General features: G+C 34.6%; 1 protein-coding gene across 1 annotated transcript; it reads right to left on the bottom strand.

The window, feature by feature from the left end:
* Nucleotides 1-458: 458 nt before the first annotated feature.
* LOC131637408 (uncharacterized) lies at nt 459-1925 on the bottom strand. Its single transcript, XM_058907995.1, has 2 exons — nt 742-1925; nt 459-534 (listed from the first exon to the last, which is right to left on the bottom strand). The coding sequence occupies exons 1-2, from the start codon at nt 1923-1925 to the stop codon at nt 459-461; spliced, it is 1260 nt and encodes a 419-aa protein (XP_058763978.1).
* Between the last annotated feature and the right edge of the window lie 11130 nt (nt 1926-13055).

Raw genomic sequence — 13055 nt, 5'->3', positions numbered from 1 at the left:
CATGTGCAGGAGCGAGATCTTTTTTGGAATTATTAACATACTCGTCTCTGAGTTGTGTCTTAAAACCTCTCCATCTCTCTCCCGCATATTTAATCCATTCCTTCTTCAACAGATCCTTGATTTTACCATCCTTGTCTTTAACACAACAGTCTGGAATAGTGAAATGAGCCTACACATACAGTATATGGCATATGTTGTTAGTATATATATATGATTATAAAATATAATAAAGTGTTGAATTTAAAATACCTGAACATTAAGCCATATAGCGTCTTTTATGCCATTATCTATGTCTTTCCACTCATCTTTCAAAATAGAACATCTTTGCCGAGCAAGAGATGCTATATTACTCTTAAAATTTGCAGCATTTTTACCAACACCAGTACATTCACAGGTTTTTAGATCAAACTCGACCTCTATCTTTTCACCCGTTTGATGAACTTTGTCAATTTGTATCATCAAAGTTGGAACTCTAACTCTTTTTTATTAGGATTACTAGATGAAGAGGATTTGTCAGTTGAATCAGCCATGTATCTGTTTAAACAAAATAAAAATAATTAGAAATCAAATTAAACACAAGATAAAAATAATTAGACATAAAATTAAGCACAAGATAAAAACAATTAGACATAAAATTAAGAAGAAAATAAAAACAATTAGAAATCAAAGAAATGTCGAATTAACTTATAAAAAAAGCAACCTATTTTCCATATATTTTTCACAATTGATCGCTTTTGGTACTTTCCAGAGACAGCAGTAATGCCATGTTGCCGTTGATAAACTCCCTCTCCAGTTAAGGGCTTTGGAGCAACACCATGCTCTTGTTCCCCATTGAAAGGTTTCTGTAATCTACGATTTGGATGATAACGATTTAGAAATTTTTGATGCCCGAGATAAACAGTCTTCTTTCCTTTTTCAAGCTGATGGTAACATGTGTCTTTTTCACATATAGGACACACTTTATGCCCTTTAACTTTATACCCAGACAAATTTCCATATGCCGGAAAATCGTTGATGGTGCAAAAGAACATGGCACGTATATTGAACTGTTCACCAGAATGCGCATCAAAAACATCCACCCCCTCCTCCCACAACACTTTTAACTCATCGATCAGTGGACTTATATAAACATCTATGTCATTTCCTTGTTGTTTTGGGCCCGAAATCATCATCGATAACATAACATATTTACGCTTCATGCACAGCCTAGGAGATAGGTTATAAATCATCAGAAGAACAGGCCAAGAAGAATGGTTAGTATTTAGATTATCAAACGGATTTATTCCATCAGTAGAAATTCCAAGTATAAGGTTTCTCGACTCTTTGCCAAAATTTGGAAACAAAGAATCTATTTTCTTCCATTGCAAAGAATCAGCTACATGGCAAATTTGTCCATCACATTTTCTTTCTTCTGCATGCCATCTAAGATTCTTTGTGTCGTCTTCATTAGCGAATAATCTCTTGAACCTTGAAATTATCGGTAGGTACCATACCACTTTCGCGGGAGGACCCTTTTTGATCTCCTCATCATCACTAGATTCACCATGTCTCTTTTTGTAGCGTAACACCTTGCACTTCGGACAATGGTTATAGTTTACATACTCTTTTCTGTATAATATGAAATCATTAGGGCTTGCATGTATCTTTTCATACTCCAAACCCATCGGACAAAATATTTTCTTTGCCTCGTAATAACGACTTGGCAATACGTTACCTTCTAGAAGCATTTGCGTCAACAATTCAAGCAATTCGGTAAAACTTTTGTCAGTCCACCCGTTAATTGCCTTCAGATTAAACAATTTTAACTTGGCTAACAAACGTGTAAAATTTGTGCATCCCGGGTACAAAGGTGTATCCTTGTCATTGCATAAACTATCATACACATGTGCCCTATTAAACGAATCTTGTCCAATATCATGCATCATGTCTTACAGACGATCATCCATTTCTACACTAACATTATCTCTTTTGGACACATTTGACTTTGCTACCACTTCACCGTGCCATATCCATTGTGTATAACTTTGACAAATCCCTTCACAAATTATATGATCCATGATTTCTTTCTTACTAAGCTTTGGTTCATGATTTGCACAACAAACACATGGACAGAGAAAAAGCGAAGGGTGACTATCTTCAGCATTAATTGACATTAAATATTTGTCCAAAAGGAGGGGGTGAGACATTATTTCTAATAAAATTATTTCATGTTTAGATTTAGTACTCATTTCTAATAAAATTATTTCATATAAGTAAAGAAGATAAGAAGGATAGTTAGATTAGCTAACTCTAACTCTAAACTTTTTTTCCTTTGTAAACTCGGTATCTGGTCTAACTATATAATAACCCTGAGACCAATCTCACTGACTACCGGCAGAACTCACGAAGCAAACAGGTATGAATAAACATAAACATATTAAAAAAATCAACACATTCAAAACGAAGTTCAAAACCTAAATTCAATAAGATTATACTTCAATCTCCATGCCAATATTGCTACGATATATAACTGGTATTAACACGCCAGGGTTACATTTTTACTTTTGTGGTCCACATATGTTTTCAAGTGGTGACCAACTGAAGGTATATTAGTTAATATGAATTGGTTATCCCCAGAGGTAGTGGAAAAAAGCAACCATACACTATCCAACAGTAGTATAAAACATAATTTGAACAAAATAGACAACAATAACTTGATTTTAACTTTTCATTGACCAAATAAAAACTAGAAATCCTTAACTAACAAAACACATGTAAAGAATCACTAACAAAAAGATCAAATTTATATTTAAAACAATGCATCAGTAATAAGAATTTCAACTTTCTATTTAATTAAAAAAAACGAGCTCAAATTTATATTTAAAACAATGCATCAGTAATAAGAATTTCAACTTTCTATTTAATTAAAAAAAACGAGCAAAAACATCACTGGCAAAAAGTATACTCAAATCATACTAACCAAAACTGTGAGCAAAATCTTTGACTCTTTACATAGACAAGAAACTACGAGAAGAAAGAAAATATATACTCGCAAATCAATATCAAAATGTTTATATTTAACAAAAACAACTTTAACAATGTATCCACCAAAAACACTAACAATTTTTTCATGAAACAAAATCTGGGCAAACAAACCACAAACATGTACCCGTTTCTTCACAAATGTGCGGGAGATTGAAAGGAAACGGAGGGGATGGCGTCGCGCACCGTCAGGCTGAAGAAGGTGGCTCGGTCGCGCGCCGTCAAGCTGAAGGCAGTGGTTCGGTCGCACGCCGCAGGTTGAAGTAGGTGGGAGGTCGAAGCAGTGGGAGCTCGATGCGGTGGGAGGTCGAAGCAGTGGTAGGGTTTGGTCGCGCACAGAGGTAGGAAGAAAGAAAAGAAACAGATCATTTGGCTGAGATATGTTTTGTGAGCAAAGGAGGCTAGGGTTTAGTTGAAAATAGTGGGAGACTTTTCCCATCGGGCATTATATGGGCCGAAGTAAAAGCCCTTTCTGGTATATATTTCCCATCGGGTTTCCTAAAGGGCCGAAGTAAAAGCCCATTATGCTATATATTTCCCATCGGTTGATAAACACACCAATGTAAAAGCCTTAATAAAATAATTTCGCCTTATTTACGGTAATGCCAGTGTATTGGATTTTTAATTTCGCTATATATTTCCCATCGGTTGCTAAACGCACCGATGTAAAAGCCTTAATAAAAAATTTCATTTTAGTTACGGTAATGCCACCGTGTATTGGATTTTTAATTTTTGAGTTATTTTTCCCATCGGTTCCATTAAATGTCTGATTTAAAATCCCTAAATCAAATTTTTTTCACATCAATTTGTTTTTTTTGTTTTTTGTGTAAGCAAGGAATTGATTAACGGGAGAACTAAGGGTTCTCCAACCTTTTTACACGAAAGAACGGGAAAAACCGACAAAAAAGAAAATTACCCATCAATTAAGCTACAAGAGAAAAGAAATGGGAACTTTACAAAACTCATAGAAAGAATAATTGGGATGGGTAATTTTACCGCAAAAAGACCACTTCCAAGCCAACGACTTAATGTTCCAAACCGTGTCGTTTAAACTCCAACCATCGTTCCGAAAACACACATCAATTTGTTATAAAACCTGATATAAAATTTTTTGACATATATTTTTCACATCAGTTATCTTTATACCTGATGTAAAATCTTGTAATCAAATATAATATTTTTAGTAGTGGTTATAAATATTTGTATATGTTGCCCCCCACTAGTTAAGAGTTCTGGCTCTGTCTCTGCACTGTACCATCTTGAAATTGAGAGATAGTAAAAAGTCTTGCAACCTAATCTTAAGAGGTATATCCCTAATCCAGGAATTCTCCCAAAAGGAGGTGTGAAGACCAAACCCATCCTTCTTAATCAGCCCAGTCTCAAACCATTTCGAAAGATAATTTTTTGACCGAAAATGGGAGAATCCTTTCCATCACGAGGAAATAGATTGAAGACAAAAAACAGCAAATTGTTTACATTACTACATTTTGAGAAATACAAAAAAAAAAAATGTTGTTACCAAGAATTCAAACATTTGATCAATAGCTTACACTCCGTTAACTAAAGTAGTAAATATCATTTGAACTACATAACCCGGTCAACAAAGTTCATTTTATATTTAGAGACCAAAGTAATTTTTTTAAAATTGTTATGCGTCAGTTTTCTATTTTACTTTTAATCATTATCATTTATCAACATCTCTATTTCAATACTTGTAATGGGAGAGTAAGTAATTACGTCTTTTAAGATTATGGAAATATATATCTATTGACTTGACACCTCATAAACAAGACTTAACACACCATTACTACTTTATACTATGAGACATTTTTCAATTATTCTGCATGGAGTTGCATGCATCTCTAAAGCACGCTTGATATGCGATATGATTCTGTTTTATCTTAAACTGGCACGTTTTGCAAGCCAGAATGTCAACGAACTAATCTATCTTTAAGCAATAATAAGTCTTTATCTAAAATCATGCAAATCAATTAGTTGTTGGATGTTGAAGAATAAATGAATCTGTCATCTGTGTATACTATAAATAGGTATTCCTTGGTTTTTAATCTTATATTGTGTAAGGCATTTGAAAGGAGAAAGCATTCGGTAACCCTCAAAGGCTTCCACGGCACCAAGTTACATAAAAATGTGAAGTCGTGGAAGTGCTTTTTGGGTTTCTGAAAGCTTCAATCCTATCTTATACTCAGTTTATATTCGTTGTACCTTCTCCACCAAGTATGTTTGGCATGCACTTAACCTTCTCTCACCAAGTATCTAAATAATTACTAAATTGTTCACTACTAAAAATACTCGACTTACCTGCGGAATTTCCTGCGGAAAATATTCCGCAGGAATACCTGCGGATTTTCCTGGGAATTTGATCCTAAAATAAATTTTTTTGCGGATTAAAAATTGTCAGAAAATTCCGCAGGAATACCTGCGGATTTTTCTGCGGAATTTATATTTCAAAGAAAATATCTCACTACACTATAGAATCCGCAGGTAATTTCGCAGGAAACTTTCCTGCGGAATTTACTGCGGATGTTTATCATAACAAAATCAAACTATAATACAAAATCCGCAGGTAATTCCGCAGGAAATTTTCCTGCGGATTTTGCTGCAAATCTCTAATTGAATTATTATTTTTTTATTTTTCTAATTTTTTATTTAGTTTAATTTTAATTTTTAATCCTTATTTTTTCTATGTTAGTAATTATTTTTATAATGTATTTGAATTAATTTTTAATTTTAATTTCAATGTTAGTTTTTAATAATTGATATATTTCATAATTGTTGAAAATTTTCATTTTTAATTTTATTAATTACCTAAACATTTCTCATATTGGAATTGAACCTATTATGTAACTCATATTGGATCAAAGAATCTACCAGGAAGACAGCATCTTAAATTAATATTTCCCAAAAATTTAATACATCTAAATGATTTCAACAAATAATAGTAATTTTTTTTAAATTTAATAAAAGCTAGTTTTTAAAATTTAATGTTATTCTTCAATTTATATTTTAATAAATGGAATGATAATTTTGAATAATAAAATTAAAAAATATACAAAAAAATTGAAAACAAAAATCTGATAAAATTTATAAAATAGGAATCAAACCTACTATATGTCATATATTGGACCAAATAATCAACTGCTAAAAAAATAACTTACTGAAATGAATTTTAAAATTATTTCTAAATTTTAAATTTAATCTCATTATCAGTTATACATTTTGAGTTATAGAAAATTATACGTGATCAATTTTTAATTATTATTATTATAAAGTTTTAATCCTACTATTCTAATAATAATATTGTTAAAATATCAAATTATATATAGGATGTTAAATTTATAAATTTTATATAGAAAGAAAATAATCGTGTTTCAATCTGAAGCTCTGTCTCTCTCTTCTCTTGCCGTGAATCGCCTCCATCCACATGAAGGTTGCACTGAATCTCTCTCTATCCACCCTCGCGAGTCCTCTCCGTCGAATGCTCCTGCATCTTCGTGTATCATTACCGTTTTGGTTCGAGTTTGGAGGTTTCAACTCAGTTTAGAGTTTGGATTCGAGAAGCTTTTTCACAGGTTTGTTTTGATTTCAAATCGAGTTTTGTTTCAGTTCAGAATTGGTTGCATTTTGGAATTCTGGCATTTTTACGGTTTCGACTCAATTACGTGTTCTATTACTGGGTTCTATTACAGTTTGATTGTGATTTGATTTTGGTGAAGAGTTTGAATTAAAATTAACACGAGTATACAACTTCATAAACCTAAATTGGATGAGCACTTACCGGTTGAAATGAAGAAAAATGCGGATTTCGTTCTCGCTCGCAAGGTGTGTTCGATGAAATGTCCCAACCGGATTATTTCTTTCTCGCTCGCTCATATTGCGGCACTAGAGGTTGATCCTCCAGGATGCTCTTTTAATCCCACGCATGAAAGTCATCAGGTAGGTTTTCTGGCTTTTAGTGATATAATTTATAAGCAGTATAGAATAGATTTGAAATTAAAAGTAATTTTATCTGATAGTTTGAATGAAATGTGATTTATATTTAGAAATATTTAAAAAAAATTAGATTTACATTTAGGGGTGGAGGTAGTGTTTTTTTCTTCTTTTGTTATAATACATTCAATCTTCTTTTGTGATTACGTTTAATTTATTCAGTTTTTAAAATTATTACTGGTGTCAACGTGTTAGTGTTGGTGTCGTATTTCCGGTGTCTGTGCTTCATAGCTTCCAGCTTATGAACTCTTTTCATTACATATGATACAACCATGTAATGCAGTTTATGTGTGCTTCATTGTAATTTTGATTCTCAGCTTAACTTTCTGTTGAAAACTTGAGTATGTTATCTAGTGTTAGATTATGAGTCTATTTGCATTGAGTTACCTGAGCTTATTTATAAGCAAAAGCACTAGAAATAGTTTATGAAGTGTTCATAAGCTGTTTTCAGTTTATTTACATAAACTCTTCAGGATAGTATATTTTAATCAATTTAATACCTTAAATAAGTCTCAGGCATGTAACTAAATTTCATCGCAGATTTGAAGCTAGGAATTAGTGAAAAAAGCATTTTTCATGAATTCCATCTAGATGCTGAAGACTTGTTTAATGTTACATGTGACTTAAAATTAGTTTGTGAAAAACTAAGGGATCGGAACCAACGTCATAAGCGGCAGGTTAGTTATGGTTTAAATTATTTTTCAAACTCTATATAGTTTAAAGAGCACTTCATCTCCAGAGCATATATGTGAATTGATTGTTGTCCATCTTGACATGAAAGCTTGTTTAAAAGCCTACTTTCTCGTAAGGTTCCAAACAGAAGAAAAATGTTTCGTACATGTCTGATTGTAAGGTGTACATGTTGCACTATCTTCCATTCAAATTGTATACAAGCTAAATTTTCTGAGCCATAGCTATATGCAGCTGCATATTGAAATATTGAATCCACTATCTTCCATTCATATATCTTATTTTTGACAGAGTGGGTGTCGAACAGGGATGGCTAACTCTACTTGTGAACATGTAGAAGAAATTCAATTATGCTAGTTCTTATTGGAAATTATTTCTTCTCCTACTTACTCACTTACTCAATTTTATGTTTTCTTATAGAAACCTGCAGTCCAATGGGTTGACGAGTAGATTACCTCCTGAGCTTGGAAATTTGAGATACCTTCAAGATCTTTGGCTACAAAGGAAAGGTCCTTATCATTGTCAATGTTTCCTCACAATGGTATGCTATACTTTAATTATTAATTGTGTAATTACTTTGTAATAAGTAGTTGAATTATTAAAACCTTGTCATAATTTTTCTGAGTCTTGCTGCAACTAATGTATTAATAACATCAGAAACATGAATTAAAAAAACCTGCAGAATTCGGTATACATATAGAAGGTAGGAAAGAATATTACCTTTGCATGGAGGGACTAGAATACTCTTTTGAAAGTTGAGCTGCCAAGTTAGACAGTGTACAACTTTGTGTGCTGCATATGTATACCTTCCGCATTAGCATGTTCCATTAAGAATATGTGAGCATTGCATATATCTTCAATGTGAACTAAAGCAATTGACCCCATTCGCGCATTTACAGCCGATAGTATCTTGAAGTTTTCAGTTTCACCTACATACATACATGATCAAGTTGGTCACTATAGTAATTCATGTTAAATTTTAAGCATGGAAGTTTAATGCTTAAATTTTAAGTTGGTCAGTATAATGGTGACAGTAGAACTTTAACACTTGTCAGTACATTAGCAGTGAAGAAAGGGCCTGCAACAGTAGTTGTTATAACTGAAACAAGATCAATACCATTCTCTTTTGCGAATTTAAATGCCGCTTCTTCTGTGAGAAGCTTTGAAAGTGCATAAACCTGTCACCACAAAACAAAACTCAAGGATTCAATTTTGAATTTTGTGATATGAAATGAATGTTGGATGATTGTTGGAAATGCGAGGATCTACCGTTATTACCGACACTTTTCATTTTAGTTTAAGACTTTTCTTTTCCTGGAGTTCCTTTTCTAATTAGTATTCTTTGGGATGGATTTTAATATATTATCAGCAAGGGATCTGGTGTTGGTATTGTGCCTAAGACAATGGATGTCGAGATTATGGCAATGATGAAGGAACATATGACTGAGTGCTATTAGACTTAGCTTTGTTTAGTTTTATTTATCTATAAAATTCAAATAGATATTATGGCATATATAATGATGTTAGCAATTAATTTATGCAGTAATAGATAATTGTTAATGACCTGCATGCTCTGAAAAGTCCAATACCACATGGTACACCCCTCTCTGTAATACTGCTAGGGTAGCAAATATTAATAGATATATTTTTTTTATTTTAAAAATATATTACCTGCGGATTTACCTGCAGATATTAAGTCCTATGGATTTACCTGCGGACGTTCCCTGCGGAATTTCCTGCGGATGTTTCCTGCGGATTTAGCTGCGGAGTTACCTGCGGAATTACCTGCTGAAAATATTACCCACGAAGGTTTTAGCTGGGGACAAAAAACCGCAGGAAAATCCGCAGGTAACGTGTTTCCTGCGGAAATTTAGCTAAAATTCGCAGGTAAATCCGCAGGAAATTCGAGTATTTCTAGTAGTGGTTGTTTTCAAGATATTTTATATTAAAAGTAACCTTATTTAACTTTTTGAGTTGGGTAAATAAGAATTCACATTTATTTTTTTTTAAAAGATTAATTCTTTGACATTTAAAAATATACACAATTAATTTTTTAAACTCAATCGCTACAAATAATGTTAATGTATTTGTTATTCAATCGCTACATATAATGCTAATATATTTGTTATTCACACAATATGGAAAATTTGTGTGTTTAGTCCATCACTAGTATATAAACATGAATTTAGTTTTTTGAGATAGAATATAAACATGAAGTTTTACGACAAACCTACATGTCTTGAAACTCTAACTCTACATATATTTAGGAAATTTCTTTACACACCTCCTAACCTTCTTGGTCACCTCTGGTAAATTTACCAAAATATTCCTTGTTTTGGAAGTTCATTTTCGAAAACGTATTTATATTGAAAAAAAAAGTGTTTTCGGAAATGTATCCCCGAAAAGGTGTTTTTTTAATGAAAAACATTGATTTCGGAGATGCATCTCCGAAATAAAGTTGTTTTTCAGAAAATTGGTGTATTCGGAAGTTCATCTCCGAATTCACCCCCTTGGAGGAATTCGGAAATGTACTTCTGAAATAAGGTTTGGACAGAAGAAAAATAACAAACAAGAACGATTCGCTTTATTTAATCGGATGAAGATTACATCGATCACATTACATAAGATTAAAGTTACATATTGTTAAACACGGGTAGGTGAGGATGAGTCAACATTTTGATAACGTCGTCCCCTGATCTTTGAAGTTTCGCGTCCAACTCGATCGGACCCTTCGAAGAAAATCGGTCGAACGTTGTCCACAAAACCGCTAAATCTTCGTTGTTCTTGATCTCAAAAGGTGTGAACTCAATGTCTCCCTCGTCGTTAAGCGATGGCGAGCGGTACTCGAGCTTGACAACCTTTCGATTTTCCGAATATTGCAATAGCGTGTTGAGCGACGTTATCAACTCCGCAAATAGCATGTCGCGCGAGAAGCGAAATTGAAACGACATCGGGTAGCCGGTGGTGAAGTAGACGAATGCTAGGTGGGGATAGGTTTGTGTCATTTGTGTATTCTGGTGTGAAGAGGATGAAGAAGAGTGTGTTGTATTTATAGACTTATTGGAGCAATGATGGCCCAACAAACCTTATCCTACTCAGTGGTCTTTTCGGAAATGAACTTCCGAAAATTGGAGGCAGACTAGTATATTTCGGAAGTTCATTTCTGAATTATGCAGAAACAGATGTAAATTTTACATTTTGTTGATTGCTTAGTGTTTTGTGTAAAAAATACAAAATGAATTCAAAATAGACATAAATTAGACAATGATGACATAAAACATACTTATATTATATATGTATTGAATCGGTCCGATTTTACATGATAAAACAACAATACATACAAAAATGGTCATTACAATTAAAAAACGATCCGGAACAAACTAAAATTCACCGAACCAATCGGTGGATCCTAAGTCAAAAATAGGTAAGTTCTTCGACCGCTCTCTATTTTGCTCGCGCTCTTGGCTCATCATTTCTTCAAACTCCGCCATTCTTGAAACGAAAGGATCCGGCCAAGTCTCCGCCTCATTTGAACGATGTGCCGTCCATTGACAAGAAGTAGCCGGTATAGGACACCCCGGTTTCAAAAACACTTGGACGAAGTGCCGCGATCGTAGATACCCGATGCATATGATGCGGCTCGACGCGTCCAATGGCGGTCGACTATGAAGTGGAAAGAAAGTCTCGCTTAGTCCAAACCTCGTCAAATCGACACACACCATATCATATGCACTTGCTATTAGATGACCCATATCGGGGAATGACGTCCATTTCGAACCCGGAGCGATACCGGTAAGTGATGAAACAAGTGAATCATGAATTTTTGCAAACTTTTCTTGATTTCATATAGTCGGCCGTAGATGTTCCGATACGAAGTCAACTCCGCAATAAGTTCCCGTCGGACTAAAGTGTGATTATTTCCCCTTTACCGAGCAAACCCGCAACGGCCTGATATCCACAATTGCCGTCGCCTCCAACATCAACGATGTTATCGATATATTTGTGCATAAAAAGTGGCATCTCATCAATGTAGACAATGGGTGATTTTTTGATCGGCGGTGTGCGAGGTGGCTTCGAAATATGGGTTCCTTTGTTACCACTAAACTTGGACTTCGGTGTCGGTGAATCCGGGAATGATGCATCAACATGTTCAAAGTAGGAAGGAGATCGTTTTGTTGATGTGTCTTCTTGTGTAATTTTGGACTTTTTCGGTGCACCTTTCGTTTTAACCGGTTGAGATGGCGGTTTCAAATCGGTGGTCTTCGGAAATGCAATTTTTCGCAATTGTTCTTTTATGTGCATTTTCATTGTGTCATCCGCTTTAGCAAACTTCTCCATTATCACTTCCAACTCGTCGGAGATGGTGATTTTGGAGCCATTTTCTTTCGGCGGGTCAAAATCATCAAAACGAAGCTTCTTCCAATGGTCGGCTACCTCATCCATACGTATTGGTGAATTCAATTTCTTCTTTTTTGAAAGTATACAAGCACATGGAAGGCCGTATGTCTTTCTAATGGTGAACCCACATAAAGAACTATCCGGCCCCGTGGTCTCCGACCGCTTCGCTTCATGAAACAAAAAATTCAAACCCGATCGGGATATGTTATAAATCAATTGGGAGAATAGAATTTGGCCCTTATACCGTTGTTCCATAACCGTCTTGCTCCGACCGAACGATATTTGAATTTCATTGTGTTGATTTTCAAGCATTTGGTTCACGGTGTCCCATCCCCGACACAAATCTCCCTTGCTATCACCCAACCACCTCTTGAAGACCGCATGTGCGGATTCAACTCGGTTAGTCGTGGTGCAACCAAGATGTCTAACTCGATTTGTCCAAGCACACACGACTTTTTCCTTGACTTTGTCAAGAATGGTGGATTCGACGTAATGACAAAAAGTCTTAATGGAACCACACAAAGACCTAAAGTCTACCAATTTCTCGGTATACACCTCTTCGGAGTATGCATCTAAAATTTCCCTCCATGTCGCCATTATCCTATCAACCACAACACCTGCTTTGATAACTTTACCGTTTTCATCCGGCCTATCTTTTGTCCCAACCGCGGGTTTCAACTTACTTCTCACGTTGCAAGTTATGTGATACCGACAAAGTAACGCGGTAGATGTCGGGAAGACGGTATCGACCGCATTTATCAAAGCATTGTCCCGGTCGGTGACAATGACTTTTGGCATAACCTTTTGATCAACTAACAAAGACTTGCATATTCTCAAAGCCCATGTAAAGTTTTCTTCTTTTTCACACTCCAAAAAAGCAAACCCGACCGAATAAGTCTTGTCCGTCGAGGTCACACCGACTATCTCTAGAAGAGGAA

This window comes from Vicia villosa, unplaced genomic scaffold, assembly GCF_029867415.1.
Source record: "Vicia villosa cultivar HV-30 ecotype Madison, WI unplaced genomic scaffold, Vvil1.0 ctg.001990F_1_1, whole genome shotgun sequence".
Lineage (NCBI taxonomy): Eukaryota > Viridiplantae > Streptophyta > Magnoliopsida > Fabales > Fabaceae > Vicia > Vicia villosa.
The sequence above is the reverse complement of the archived record's forward strand: the minus strand, read 5'-3'. Positions and strand labels throughout refer to the sequence as shown.